This window comes from Neofelis nebulosa, chromosome 14 (assembly GCF_028018385.1).
Source record: "Neofelis nebulosa isolate mNeoNeb1 chromosome 14, mNeoNeb1.pri, whole genome shotgun sequence".
Lineage (NCBI taxonomy): Eukaryota > Metazoa > Chordata > Mammalia > Carnivora > Felidae > Neofelis > Neofelis nebulosa.
In genome coordinates, this window is record NC_080795.1 from 67,401,532 (window position 1) to 67,416,144 (window position 14,613).

General features: G+C 34.1%; 1 protein-coding gene across 4 annotated transcripts in view; it reads right to left on the bottom strand.

Moving 5' to 3' along the window:
• The window catches only part of TMEM65 (transmembrane protein 65), a 53,234-nt gene that overhangs the window by 12,597 nt on the left and 26,024 nt on the right, over positions 1–14,613 (bottom strand). For 2 of the 4 annotated variants that reach the window (XM_058699007.1, XM_058699005.1), the window contains exons 2-5: positions 5,669–5,764; positions 4,172–4,216; positions 1,436–1,503; positions 53–107 (exon numbers count right to left, since the gene is read on the bottom strand). In XM_058699007.1, coding sequence (XP_058554990.1) covers positions 53–107; positions 1,436–1,503; positions 4,172–4,216; positions 5,669–5,764 — 264 coding nt within the window. The remainder of the gene's footprint in view (positions 1–52; positions 108–1,435; positions 1,504–4,171; positions 4,217–5,668; positions 5,765–14,613) is intronic. The other 2 variants (XM_058699006.1, XM_058699009.1) reach the window with 1 other exon arrangement.

Sequence of the window (14,613 nt, forward strand, 5' to 3'; positions counted from 1 at the left end):
TGTTTTATAAGTATACAGACAATGGAATGATAACATTAATATTATTAAATACCTGCCATAGTTGAAATTCCCAAAATAATTCCAATAGACATCTCAATATGGGTGCCCTGAAAAATGATTACGAAGAAATTAATCTTAAACATTAATGAAGTGGCTACAAAAAATAGCAAAGTAATAATAAAAAGTTAAAATAGTTAAACATGTTATTGCAACAAAGTTATATACATAAAATATGCAAAAATATTCACATATAATATAGTAATGCACTTAACTATTAAATATATGCATTCACACAAAAATAACATCGATATCATTTTATTCATTAAAATTAGGCTTTCATAGAAATAAACAATAGCAACAAATACAATTATAATGTAAAGAGCAATATAATCCATAATTAAAGATCTAGAATTTATATTTTCCAACCACAAAGAAAGATGCTTTAAACCTCTTGGAATACAGGGATATCTGGGTGGCACAGCTGGTTTAACATCCAACTCTTGATTTCAGCTCAGGTCATGATCTCATGGTTTTTGAGTTCAAGTCCCACATTGAGCTCTGCGCTGACAGCATGAAGCCTGCTTGGAATTCTCTCTCTCACTCTCTCTCTGCCCCTCCCCCATGTGTGCGCGCGTGCACGTTCTCTCTCTCTCTCAAAATATAAATAAACAAACAAACAAACCTACCTCTTGGAACACAAAGAAGACCAACTCACCTAATTTTAAATTCTGAATGATACATCTATACAGATATCATTGTTATTTAGTCTATCAAAAACAGAGTAAAAAACTAGTTTCTAGGAACCAAGAGATCACAGACTTCAAAAATTACCTTTATAACCACTTTGTTCTGTAACCATTCAGTAGTGAGACTATATATGGTTCATTTATAAGCAACAACAGCTTCTTGTACAATAGGTAGAGCTGCAGCAAAACAAAAGGCTCTAGCTCTACTGCACTTGCACTGAATTTATTGAGAGCTTCAGACGTTCCACATCCATCCCATTCTGAAGACAAGAAGGACTCATATTTTTACTTCCATTTTAAACAGAAGAAACTGAAATGAAAAAGATTAAACTATTCTAATGGATTATTACATAGAATAAAGAAGAAATCCTATGGTCTATTGTGCTAATTCCATTCTAATACTTGGGCAATGCTGCCATAAGTAGACTTAGGTTTCCTCCTGAATACTGATGCTTGAAAATTTCTAAATAATTTTTTTAATGTTTCCTTATATTTTAGAAAGAGAGAGAGAGAGAGAGAGAGAGAGAGAGAGAGAGAGAGAGAGACCACAAGCAGTGGAGGGGGAGAGGGAGAGGGAGACACAGAATCCGAAGTAGGCTCCAGGTTCCAAGCTGTGGCACAGAGTCCCGACTCGGGGCTCAAACTCATGAGCTGAACTCAAAACAGAAGGGGTGAAAGAAAGAACTTACTGCAACAATCATAATTGCATTATCCAAAAAGCCAAACCCTATGAAAGGTATCGCATTGTGGATGAATACTGAAAAACACCAAAAAGAGAAAATATATGTTAAGATTTCTATAACTTAGAATGATAAAAACAGACCATATGACAAAAGTCTCCTAAATAGATCTGATAACCTTTGAAATTTGCTTTTCATTCCCCATAGCCAAAAGATTCTGCTCCTGCAGTAAGTTCAACTACTTCGTAGAAGCTATACTAGGGAAAAACACCAAAATTAAAAACGCTGTTACATGTAAAAATAATTGTGTTAGACTTCTGGGTTGTTTTCTTACTAGCTACAAAGTACATACAGTTAATGGCAAAACAAATAAGTAAATATATGTTACGAGTACCATGTTTTACCTGTTTAATTGCTATTAATATCAATCTACTTCTTATATTGTAAAGACTGATATCATAAAATTAAGCTCCATATTAGAAACAATAAAAAATACCCTGAATCAAATTTCATGGAAACTATATGGTCGCTTTTACTCACTAAACAGTTTTTTGGACAAATATGATAAAAATGTTATTACCTCATCTATATTAGCCATCTATATCCAGTCTTTTCCCCCCTCACATCATCAGTATCCCTGAAAGCTTTCACAAACTATAAACAAACTATTTGATTTAAATCAAAATGTAATTTGATCTCTTCCTAACAAAAGCATACCTTACCTTATCTATCTAACATATAATCTGAAAGACCTGACATAATACAAGTGTAACTAGGAAGAACTAATACCTATATATTTTTTATACATTCAGCCTCATTTTTTTTTTCATATTTGCATCTTCAGCATGTTGCAGAATGCCTAGTGCATAGCAGATACTCAATGAACATTAGTTAATTAAGTTGAGGACCACTAACCTGGAAAGGAAGAGAATTCCATATTAAGAGAATTGAAGGCAAACTGTGAAATAGATTAAAAGCTAGAATAGTTAAAAGATTTTATTCTAATTCATCTATAAAATTGCCAAGATATAGTCAACATCAATTCAACTAAGGACTTTTTTAGATAAACATCAAAACTGTGAATTTTATACCACATCCAAAAAATAGTCCCTTAAAACAACTGGTGGTATGTGTTCAGTGACTTTAGAGTGTTTTTCTTCTTTTAATGTAGTTAGGTCCACAGAAAGTATAATTAAAATATAATTCAGAAGTTATGAAAGTTTGATATTGCTACAGTCAGTTCTGCACCAACCCAGGGAAGGCTAATAATAAGCAGTGAACAGAACAAAACAAAAAATGCCTCTACCCAAAACAACTATCGAATACTAACATCACAAGAAAAGGGTGTATATACATCCCAGATCATTTCAGATTTCTTTTTGCTATCAAGTAAGAAAGTTCAAGATAAAAAGCAGCATTTTTTAATTACAAGGAATATTATTTTAAAAGTTATTAAAGATGATAAAAATCAAAGTGTATTAATGAAATGGGATTCTTCAATTAAAGAGTCTAACCTCAGCTCTTTGACTTTTTGCCTAAGTCTAGTTACTTAACTACTAGACATCCAAACTTCTGTAATAAGCAACTCTGAAATATAAAATATATCATGTTTTTATGCTTAGACCTAAAAAATGTGTCCTATATATTAAAATTTACTTTCAACACAAAGGAAAAAATACAATTTTCATGTTGTTAAGTAAACATGTACTGGCCACTCCACTGGGCATGAGATACAAAGATAAATAAGATTTGGTTACCAGCCTTCAAAAAGTTTGGGTATGGTAACACACCATACAAACAGCTCATTTCAATATGACAAAAAAAAAAACTGATAACAGTATTATACGGTGCTTGGATACAAACTGCATGAACCTAGGCTAGGAGAATCACAAAAAATTACCTGGGGGAAAAAAGGCTTAAAGAATTTTTAAATGTTTTGGTATTTGGGAAAAGTTACTTATTTCTAATATAAATTGTATTCTACCTCTGAGAGAAAAAGAACTGGCTATTAATTTTTAAAAGTTATGTAAGTTTACTCTCCAGTATGTAATGATCTCCTATTAATTTGCGATTTCTTCAACTTCCTTTGGAAAATACTATTCTATAACAGCAAATCACATCTGATATTTAGCTTTCACTTACAATCTACTCAAATTTACTGCACCATTAAAACATTCTCTTCTTTCATTGTCTCTATAATAAGATCCCAAACTGTTTTACATTATGTCAGTGTTAGCCTTGACTATTTAATTTCTATCATAACAGTAAAGAAAGCACACCAGCACCATTTATGAGCTTCTTCTTCGTGGCAGTGTTAAACGAACTTAACTTTCTTCATCATTACAAACAGCACGCCGTAAGTATTTTCTCCACCAGAGAACAGTTCTACCCAGCCCTGAGCTCAGACTTTCAAGTTCTGAAATTACCCAACTTAAATCCAAACTAAAGTAAACATATCCTTTTTACTGGGAATTAAGGAAACCTTACCATAAGTATAATTTTATTTCTACATGGTAACTACAGTTTAACAATGTTAGATACTGTTACAAATGTCGAAATTCCCTAACATTGTAATATGTCTTAAACCAAGTTTATAAACTTTTTGTTTCAGCATGATAAATAAGATAATCTACTCTCTCTGGAAAAATTAAATTTACTGACTCTTCTATACTATCAGTGAATGATACAGTTATTTCAAGTCTAAAAGACAGATGCGCAAATATTTAACAATTATAGAACCATTACCATATCTCAGCTGTCCTGGTGTGGGTGGTGGTGCTTCCAATTTTTCTAAAGGGGAAAAAAAAGGGTTTAGGTCAAGAATTAGTTACCATAGCATGAGTTCTTTTTTATTACAGTGAAGAAAATACCAGCAGATTTACAAAGTGGGAGAATATCAAAGTTTATTCATACATTTTTGTAGGATAACAGACCAAAGTTATCCATACAGAAAATAATACTTGGTATGGATTACATCACAAGGCTAGAAAACAAAACTGAACTTTAGTGACAAGTCTACCATGGACCCTGTGGTCTTGGGTAATCATTAGCTTTTCATTTTTCTTTTTTTTTTAAATCTTTACATCTATATAATGGGCCTGATTACATTAGTTACAGTAAAAACAAAACAAAACAAAAAAACCCACCAAAAACACAAAAAACAAAAACCTTTGAAATATAGTTACCCTTCTTTAAGATGGCAATGATAGATGTCTTAAGAAATATATATACAAACAAACATTGATAGCAGAAAAAAGAATATTCAAATAGACCTAGATATCCTTTAAAAAACAGAAAATAATATTTTTAAAGCAATGTATTTCAACAGTGACTTCACTGGATTGTGTTCTGTTCCTTAATCTCCCTTGATAATATAACGAAATATTTTGAGTTTTGGAACCTATACTATTGGATAATATAGAATATTCTACACAATAAAAAGTAGAGTGCTAGTCAAAATCACAAGTAACAATAAACTATTTATAATATATATCATAACACACCAAATTTTCCCAAAGTAATATCTTTAACTGCCATCATTAAATCTAAAAATTAACAATTATTATAAAGAAGCAACATACCTAATCTCATAACAATAACCATCTCACCATTTGTGTAAGTACAAGAGTGAGCTCTGGTAAAATGGCAGAGAACTGTACTTTATCCTCCTCCTCCTCCAGTCCAAAAAAATTAACACCCACACCATGGATCACACTGCTCTAAAGGTTTAGTACAACCAGACTGTCCAAGGAAACACATTACAAACTGGATATATATTTTCTAAAATTTTTGTTTATACTCTGTGACAACATAAGAAGTGAAGAATTTAGCTTTAGAAAAAGTAAAAAGCAAACGTATCTCCATTGATAAACTATGTAAAAAAGTATTGTCCATATCTGTGAATGGTATTTTACTAAAAGCGCATACAGTACCAAAATGGTTTTACAATAAGTATGCTAAAACCTTGAGTTTAATCAATGATCATATTATTCAGACAGTTCTAAGAATGCAAGTTTAAGTTTTGTTTTCCCCTTTTTAGAAGAGTTATGAAATGAAGATATACTGATCTTTGCAGAATTTCCCATCTGATTAAAGTATATTCACTGTCTGTTGACTAACACCATTACCTCAAGATCTATTTTGAAAGCATGCAAATGGTTTTCCAAATTTTAACAAGGAACATAGGTTACTACGTACTCCAGAGTTTTCTGCTGAAGTAAACATGCAAAAGTGGTTACATACCAGAACTATTTGCTAGATGCATTACTCTCATCATCACTACAGTTCTGACACTGTGAGGAGAAGTCCTTGTCAGTTGACTGGAACATCTTGAAATACCTAAAAATTCAACAAGCAGGACTTTCCCAATAGAATGAGAGTATACAGAGTCCTTGCTTTTACTTCTTCAAATTCCCTACATCTTCATATTGAGCAAAATATTTAAAATATTTTACAACTCCTAAGAAGAAAGGGTAAGAGGTAGGCAAATGTATAATGTGCAGCAAAGAGCAAACAATCAAATAATATACTCAATATTCCTCATCTCTCTTTCCTATTACACATACGGATTAAAAAATTAAAACTAATGAAAAAATAACTTTTTTAAAGACTGAGAAAGAGAAAGAAATACAAAGTAAAGGAGATAGAGCAGGAAGGAAAACCACTGGCACAGAGATTAAGGTAAAATCAAAGCAGAGACTTTGCCTCCTGCTTCACAAAGAACCTAATAAGCAGCAAGAGGAAACATGAAAGGAACATTTCCTAGAAAGTGGAAATTTTATTGGAAAGTATCTGTCAAAAATGTTTTAAGCCATAAGTTGATCATTTTGAGGACTTTGACGCTGTTTATTACCTTATTATGTTAACTAAATCAAAACTATATATATCAGAAGTGAAAAACATTAGAGGTTCAATGCACAACAGAACTCAATCTTGGAAGTAAGCCCACGCAATCTTATACAGGTTTAAACTGTACTGGCTGTGGGGCGCCTGGGTGGCTCAGTCGGTTAAGCACCCACCTCTTCATCTCCACTCAGGTCATGATCTCACGGTTCCTGGGATCCAGCCCCATATTGGGTTCTGTGCTGACAGTGCGAAGCCTGCTTGGGATTCTCTCCCTCTCCTTCTCTCTCTACCCACCTCCCACCCTCTGTCTCTTGAAACAAACTTAAAAAAAAAAACACCAAAAAACTGTAGTCGCTGCTAACATAACCTCCCTCAAAACAGTCACAATAAACCTCAGAAGCTTTTTATTTCCCTACATATGTATCTTAACCTTAAGAATTATCTTTTTTTTATTAAAAAAATTTTTTTAATGTTTTTTATTTTTGAGAGAGACAGAGACAGAATGCGAGTGAGTTAGGGGCAGAGAGAGGGAGACACAGAAGCAGAAGCAGGCTCCAGGCTCTGAGCTGTCAGCACAGAGCCCGATGCGGGGCTCGAACTCACGAACTGTGAGATCATGACCTGAGCCGAAGCCGGACGCTCAACTGACTTAAGCCACCGAGACACCCCAAGAATTTTCTTTTTGAGGGCACCTGAGTGGCTCGGTCAGTTAAGCAACTGACCCTTGATTTTGGCTCAGGTCATGATCTCACGGTTTGTGAGATTGAGCCCCACTGTGGGCTCCGTGCTGAGAGCAGCACAGAGCCTGCTTGGGATTCTCTCTCTCCCTCTCTCTCTGTCCCGCCCCCTGCTCGCACTCTCTCTCATTCTCTCTCTCAAAATAAATAAATAAACTTGAGAATTTTCTTTTGACATATAGTAAACTATCGACACTTACATTGGAAATATATTCTAATCTAATGTTTCATTAAGAAGACTTTGGAGTTAGAAAAACCTAGTTCTTTCAGTTTGGGTGTGTATGTGTGTGTGTGAATGTATGTGTGTGTGTGTAATATACACCATTACTTTTTTCTTTTTCTAAATATCTTGAAATAATAAGATAATCATTAACCCTAGACTGTATTTTACCATATCATATTTTCTAATGATTTTAACTTAAAAAATTCTGGTTCTACTTCCACTACTGGCTTCCTAACCTCCTGTGAGACCAATTTTCCTGCATAGACTATCTATAAACTATAAATAAATATGTAATAAATATATAACGACCTAAAAGCACTAGAAAATGTCCCAAAACAGGTTGATTCTGGAAAGGAATCAACACTTAGAAAAAGGAACGGAACTAAGTGAATTAGCTGCTTATTGTAGCTTTTGGCCTAAGGGCAGACCTCACCCACAATACTGGGGCAACTAAAACTCCAACAAAATATCTTCAGTCTTTCTGGCCTGCAGAAGCAGTGGCCAGGGTGCAAGGTAGCCAAAGCCACTAGAAAGTGAAAGGGGAGTCCTGGAAATGATAGAGACAGAAAGGAGGAGGAGCCCTAAATTCTGTATATACAGTCAGTTCAAATATATGGCTGACCTGTGAACCACACATGTGTGGTAAAAACCGAAACAAATCTCAGCTAAGGGTAAAATAACTGAAGATTTGAGCTGTACACCAAGATACAGTTTGTAGTATGAGCCTAACCATCAACTGCCTGCTAAAACAAGTAAAGAAAAATCAGTATCTTTTAGAAGAATAAAGCACAATCCAGAGTCTCTACAACATGATAATTGCAGCAGTGACTAAGATATAATCTAAAATGCTTCACAAACAAAGAAACAGGACAAAATGACCCATCTTCAGGAGAAAAAAACAATAAACGAAGATAAATTCTGAAGTGACTCAAATGTTAGAAGTAGCAGACAAGGTCTAATAAAGTAGCAATTAAAATTATATTCAAAAACATAAATGAAAACATAGTAAAATAGAAACGATAAAAAGAACCAAACTCATATGAAAATTATCTGAAATCTTAAAATTAATTGGATAGGCTTAAAAGCAGAATGAAGAGCGAACATGATAGACCAATAAAAATTATTCATTTGAAGAACAGAAAATAAAAGGATTGAGAAATAACAAATCAGTCTCAGAGACTTGTGGCTAAATATCAAAAAGTCAAAACATGTATAACTGGAGTTCCAGAAAGCAAGAAGAAAAAAAACAAAAAAAAAATGTTTGAACAAATAATGTCTAATAATTTCCCAAATTTGGTGCAAGACAAAAATTTCAAGAGTCATGAAAGTTCAGTGAACCCCTAGTAGAATAAACATGAAGAAAATCAATGATAAAAAAGAATCTTATATAGTCACAAAAAAAAGGACACGTTCACTAAAGGAAAACAATGATTTACATGATTCAAGAAGGGGGGAAAAAAGCTATCGGCCATTATTCTGTATCCAGAAAGATTATCCTTCAAGAATGAAGGCAAATGTATTTCAGAAAAACTAGAACTATGAGAATATGCTGCCAGCCAACCTGCAATCGAGGAAATGTGAGAGCGGGTTCTTCAGACTGAAGGGAAACGCCAGTTGGGCAGTAGGATCTTTAGGAAAGGATGAAGACTATCAGAAATGGTTATATAAAAAACCACTTGTTCCCTGGTAATTTAATTTAGGTAGACCTGACTACCTATAGAAAAAATTGTAACTCTGCCTTATGGAGTTTATAACATACGTAGATCTAATACATATGACATCAAAGCATAAAGGATGAAAGAGGTTACAAATGGACCAATTGGGTAATTTGGTTGCGATATTTCTACAATGTCTATTAAGTAGTACAATATTAGCTCTAAGTAGTCTATGAAAAACTAAGAATGAATATTTGTTTTTTTAACAAATATTTATTTATTTTTGAGAGAAAGTGAGGGAGGGGCAGAGAGACAGGGAGACAGAGAATTGAAGCAGGGTCAATTCCAAGCTGTCAGCATAGAGCCCAATGCGGGGCTTGAACCCACGAACCATGAGATCATGACCTGAACCAAAGTTGGACACTTAACCAGCTGAGCCACCCAGTGCCCCAAGAATGCATATTTGTAATGCCTAGAGCAATCACACATACAGACAAAATGCAATGAGAATACGGTTAAAAAGCTAGTAAATAATTTGAAAGGAATTTTTAAGAATCAAGTAAAAAAAATGCAGGAAATGAGAACAGAGGGACAAAAAGCAAATAGTAAAATAGCAAACCTATATCCTACCATGTCAGTAATTTACATTCAATGTTAATGGACTAAACTAAACGCGTCAATGAAAAGGCAGAGTTTGTCAAAATGGATAAAAAAGCAAGACCCGACTCTAAGATATCCACAAGAATTACACTTTAATAGGTTGAAAGTAAATGGATGGTAAAAGATATACTTACTATACAAACACTAAGCTTATAAAGGCTGGCGTGGCTATTTTAATATCACATGAAGTAGACCTAAAGGATATGACCAGAACCAGGGACATTTCAAAATGATAAAAGAGTTAATTCATCAAAAGGCAAAATAATAATTTGATTATGCCTAATAACATAGCTTCAAAATGCATGATGCAAAATCTGACAGAATTAAAGGGCAAAATAAACAATTCCACAATCATACTTAGAGAGATAGAAACCTCTTTCTCAGCAACTGACAGAAATGAAAACTAGGGGAAAATATCAGTAAGATACAGATTATTTGAACAACACTACCAATCATCCTGATCCAATTAATATTTAAACAACACCCAACAACTATAGAATACATATATTCTTCTAAAGTGGAGATGGTTCTTTCACCAAGAGAGACCATAAGCTGATCCACAAAACAGATGTTAATAAATTTATGATTAAAATCATAAAGAATACATTCTCTGACCAAAATGGAATCAACAATAAGGTATCCAGAAAAAAAGTTTTGGAAATTAAATAACATTTTCTAAATACATGGGCCTGGGGTGCCTGGGTGGCTCAGTCAGTTAAGCCTCTGCGTTTAGCTCAGGTCATGATCTCACGTTTGTGAGTTCAAGCCCCACACTGGGCTCTCTGCTGTCAACACAGAGCCTGCTTCAGATCCTCTGTCTCCCTCTGCCCTTCCCGTGCTCACTCATTCTCTCTCTCTCTCTCAAAATAAATAAACATTTTAACATAATTAAATACATGGGCCAAAGAAGAAATCAAAAGGGCAATTAGACTGAATATCAATGAAAATACAACATATCAAAATTTATGGGATGCAGCTATATGAATGCTTAAAGGAAAGCTTATAGTTTGAAATACTTACATTAATAAGAAGAAAGGTCTAAGATAAATGGCTTACAGTTTTATCTTAAGAAGCTATGAAAAAAAGACCAAGAGCGAGTTAAATCAAAAGTAAACAAAAAGGAAATAACAAAAGAAAAGAGCCGAAATCAATAAACAGAAAATAAAGGAAATAGACAAAGACAAAAGTTGGTTCTTTGAAATGATCAACAAAATTAATAAGCCCCTAGGTACACTGATCAAGAAAGAGAAAACACAAAATACTAATATCAGAAATGAAAGAAGGGACATCACTACAGATCCTAAAGAAATTAAAGAGAGTATTACCAGTAACTTTATGCCAACAAATTCAACAACTTTGATAAAATGGACAAATTGTTTGAAAAATACAATTTACCAAAACTGACATAAAATGAAACAAAAAATCTGAATAGTTCTATCTATTAATAAGATTGAATTTGTCACCAAACACTTTTCCATAACATATACACACAAAAATCCTCCAGGCTCAGATGGTTTCATTGGTGAATTTTGTCAAATGCTTAAACAAACACACACACACACACACACACACACACACACACACAATCTTATATAAACTCACAAATTATTTCAAAAAACAGAAGATATGAAAATACTTCCCAATTTGTTTTATGAGGTCAGAATAATCCTAAAAATAAAACCTAACCAAGAAATCGCAAAAAAGAAAAATCTGCACACCAATATTCCTCATGAACACAGACACCAAAATCCTTAATTGAATGATGACTCTTCTGCTTTCTTTAAGTGTGTTTATTCATAATAGTGGCAAAAAATAGCATCCATATTCCCTTGCATTTTTCCCTTTTTTTAGATATTTCTCTTTATTGGAAGAAGTTGCTCTTACTAGAGTTCCATGTTTAGAAATACATAGGTTAGGGGGTGCCTGGGTGGCTCAGTCAGTTAAGCATCTGACTCTTGATTTCGGCTCAGGTCATGATTTCATGGTTTGTGGGTTCGAGCCCTGCATCAGGCTCTGTGCTGACAGCATGGAGCCTGCTTGGGATTCTCTCTATCCCTCTCTCTCTGTCCCTCCCCTTCTCTCTCAAAAGATAAACTGAAAATAAAATTAAAATAAAAAAAGAAATACATAGGTTAGGAAAATTATCTGCAAGCATTTATGAGGTAATATTTATATATAGGATTTTTTTCCTTTGGATGGTGCATTTAAAAGTCTGCCTGAGGAAGGGTAAATAAGAAAAGACAGTTGTTGCAAACAGCTAGTTTTTACTATATCAAATCAAATGAAAATTATTTGAAATGGAACTCTCTCTTCCTCCAACATGTCCTTGAGAATTTAAATATATTAAAGTATTATAAAACATAGACAAATCTTTTCCTAATATAAAAATATCTGAGATACTAATTACAAATCTTGAGAATATAAGAAAAACACTTGGTATGTTTAAATATAGGATTTTTTTTAACACTTTCAACATTTTGTTTTGCTTCAGCAACCCAGCAAGACTAGAGAAAATGATTTAAAATGTAAAGCAATTTTACTTTTTTTCTAAATGCAATGAAACTCTAACTTTTTAGATTGTATAAAGCATGAGGTATTCAGTTAGTTTTCTAATTAACTGAAGCAACCAGAGACCTGTCGTAGCTTATAAAAATGCCGTTATTGCCTATGTAATATTAACATTTTTTAAAAAGGAATTATTTCTTTGATGTATTAGAATATTATAGTGCATCACAATCATTTTAATGCTCAATTAATAGCTCTTTAGGAAGTATAAAAGTGAGGGCACTATCATATAAAAAAGAAATGAGAAGAGAGTCAAAAGAAAACACAAATTAAGAATTTTTTTCTCCTATTTCAGGAATAATAATGTATTTAATCCAGCTGTTTTATATTTTCCTACATAAATATAAGTATAAATAAGTTTGGTACTGTATTTACTTAAAGAAAGAGGAATGTTAGATTAGGAAGAGAGCAGCAGAGGGAGGAATGAGAAACAGAACATGGTAAGAAAAACAGATGAGCAACAAATGCAGAGATTTTTTTTTTAAATGGAGAGGGAGGGAGGGAGAGAGATTATTTTAAAGGGAGCCTCAGAAAAGGCGACACAAGAAAGAGACTCCCTAGATCTGGGCAAATGAATTGCTGGAACATGGATTTTTTTCAGTCTCTCTACTGTGATGCTTTGTTGATCAGTCATCCAGCCGTCTAAACTTGGTATCTTTGGATCAGACTCCATTGTGCACACAGAGAACTAATACAGCACAATGCTGAGCACTATGGGAAAAACAGATGAATAAAAAGCATCTCAACTGTGCCAGGGGTTCTCAGGTTTTGCTGTAGGACACAGGTCTAAATGTTTCTGTATCCTAGGTCACATTCTAAAAGCTTTTTATTTTTTAAAGTGTATTTATTTATTTTGAGAGAGAAAGAGTGCACAGCAGGGGCAGAGAGAAAGAGAATCCCAAGCAGGCTCTGCACTGTTAGCACAGAGCCCGACGCAGGTCTTGAACTCACGGAACCCTGAGATCATGACCTGAGCCACCATCAGAGACTTAACTGACTGAGCCACCCATGTGCCCCTAAAAGTTTATTTTAAAATAAATTCCTGGGGGGCGCGTGGGTGGCTCAATCGGTTAAGCGTCCGACTTCGGCTCAGGTCATGATCTCACAGTCAGTGAGTTTGAGCCCCGCGTGGGGCCCTGTGCTGACAGCTCAGAGCCTGGAGCCTTCTTCAGATTCTGTGTCTCCCTCTCTCTCTGACCCTCCCCCCGTTCATGCTCTGTCTCTCTCTGTCTCAAAAATAAATAAACATTAAAAAAAAATTAAAAAAAAAAAAAAAGCATATAAAATAAATTCCTGAGTGGGGCACCTGGGTGGTTCAGTCAGTTGAATGTCCCACTCTTGACTTCAGCTCAAGTCATGATCTCATGGCTTGTGGGATCGAGCCCCATGGCCGAGCTCTGTGCTTATAGCACAGAGCCTGCTTGGGACTCTCTTCCTCGCTCTCTGCCTCTACCCTGCTCACGTGTGTGTGCACATGTGTGTGCACATGCACTCTCTCTTTCAAAATAAACATAAAAAATAAAATAAAATAAATTTTAAAGTAAATTCCTGACCAATTGTTTATCATTACCCTTTTTTAAAACCTTAAAATGGCATTTAGTAGGAGATAAGTTGGCTAATTGTAGGTTCTAATAAATTAATTTCCAGTTAATCTTTTTTTTTTCTTTTTCCTGTACTGGAAGGTAACGTAATAGTTTATTAGTAAACATCAGGAGAAGCTTTTCCTAGGACATGTATTTGGGACAGTAATCCTACAACCAAACCTATATTATTGCAATGACAACAGGACCTCTAACCATACAAGAACAACTATAAACCACTTTAAAGCTCATATTTCCTTTAATCCTAGAAAATTCCTAGTAGGTTTTACTAAAATATTTTATACTACTTCATAACTAAAATGTAACTTTTGTATTCAAATATTTTTATCAGTGTTATAAGTATAAGAGTAAATTTACACACATGTGTTATACTCTATAAGAATAAGAGTAAAATTTGCTCTTTATATTAGTGCTTAGAATAAAGTAGAAAATTTGTTTAAATTACACTTTTCAGGAACATACAACATGTGAGTTAAAAACAAATTTTTTTAATGTTTTATTTTTGAGAATGCACAAGCGGGGGAGGGGCAGAGAGAGGGGGACAGAGGGTCTGAAGTGGGCTGTGCACCAACAGCAGCAAGCCGGACGTGGGGCTTGAACTCATAAACCTTGAGATCATGACTTGAGCTGAAGTCAGACGCCCAACCGACTAAGGAGCACGCAGGTGCTCCTATATGCAAGTTTTAAACAGAGCCTCTGGAAACAGAACAACTGTCTGCAGCCTGGCCATACAATGCCTTGTGCCTCTGATTGTGCTTTTCAAGCAAAATATATTGCCTAAATAGGAATTTACTGTAAACATCTTACAGTTAACAAGCCATATTTATATACACACATGCATGCATTATGTATATGTATACATAACTTACACAAATATTTATTTATTTGTATTTATATATAT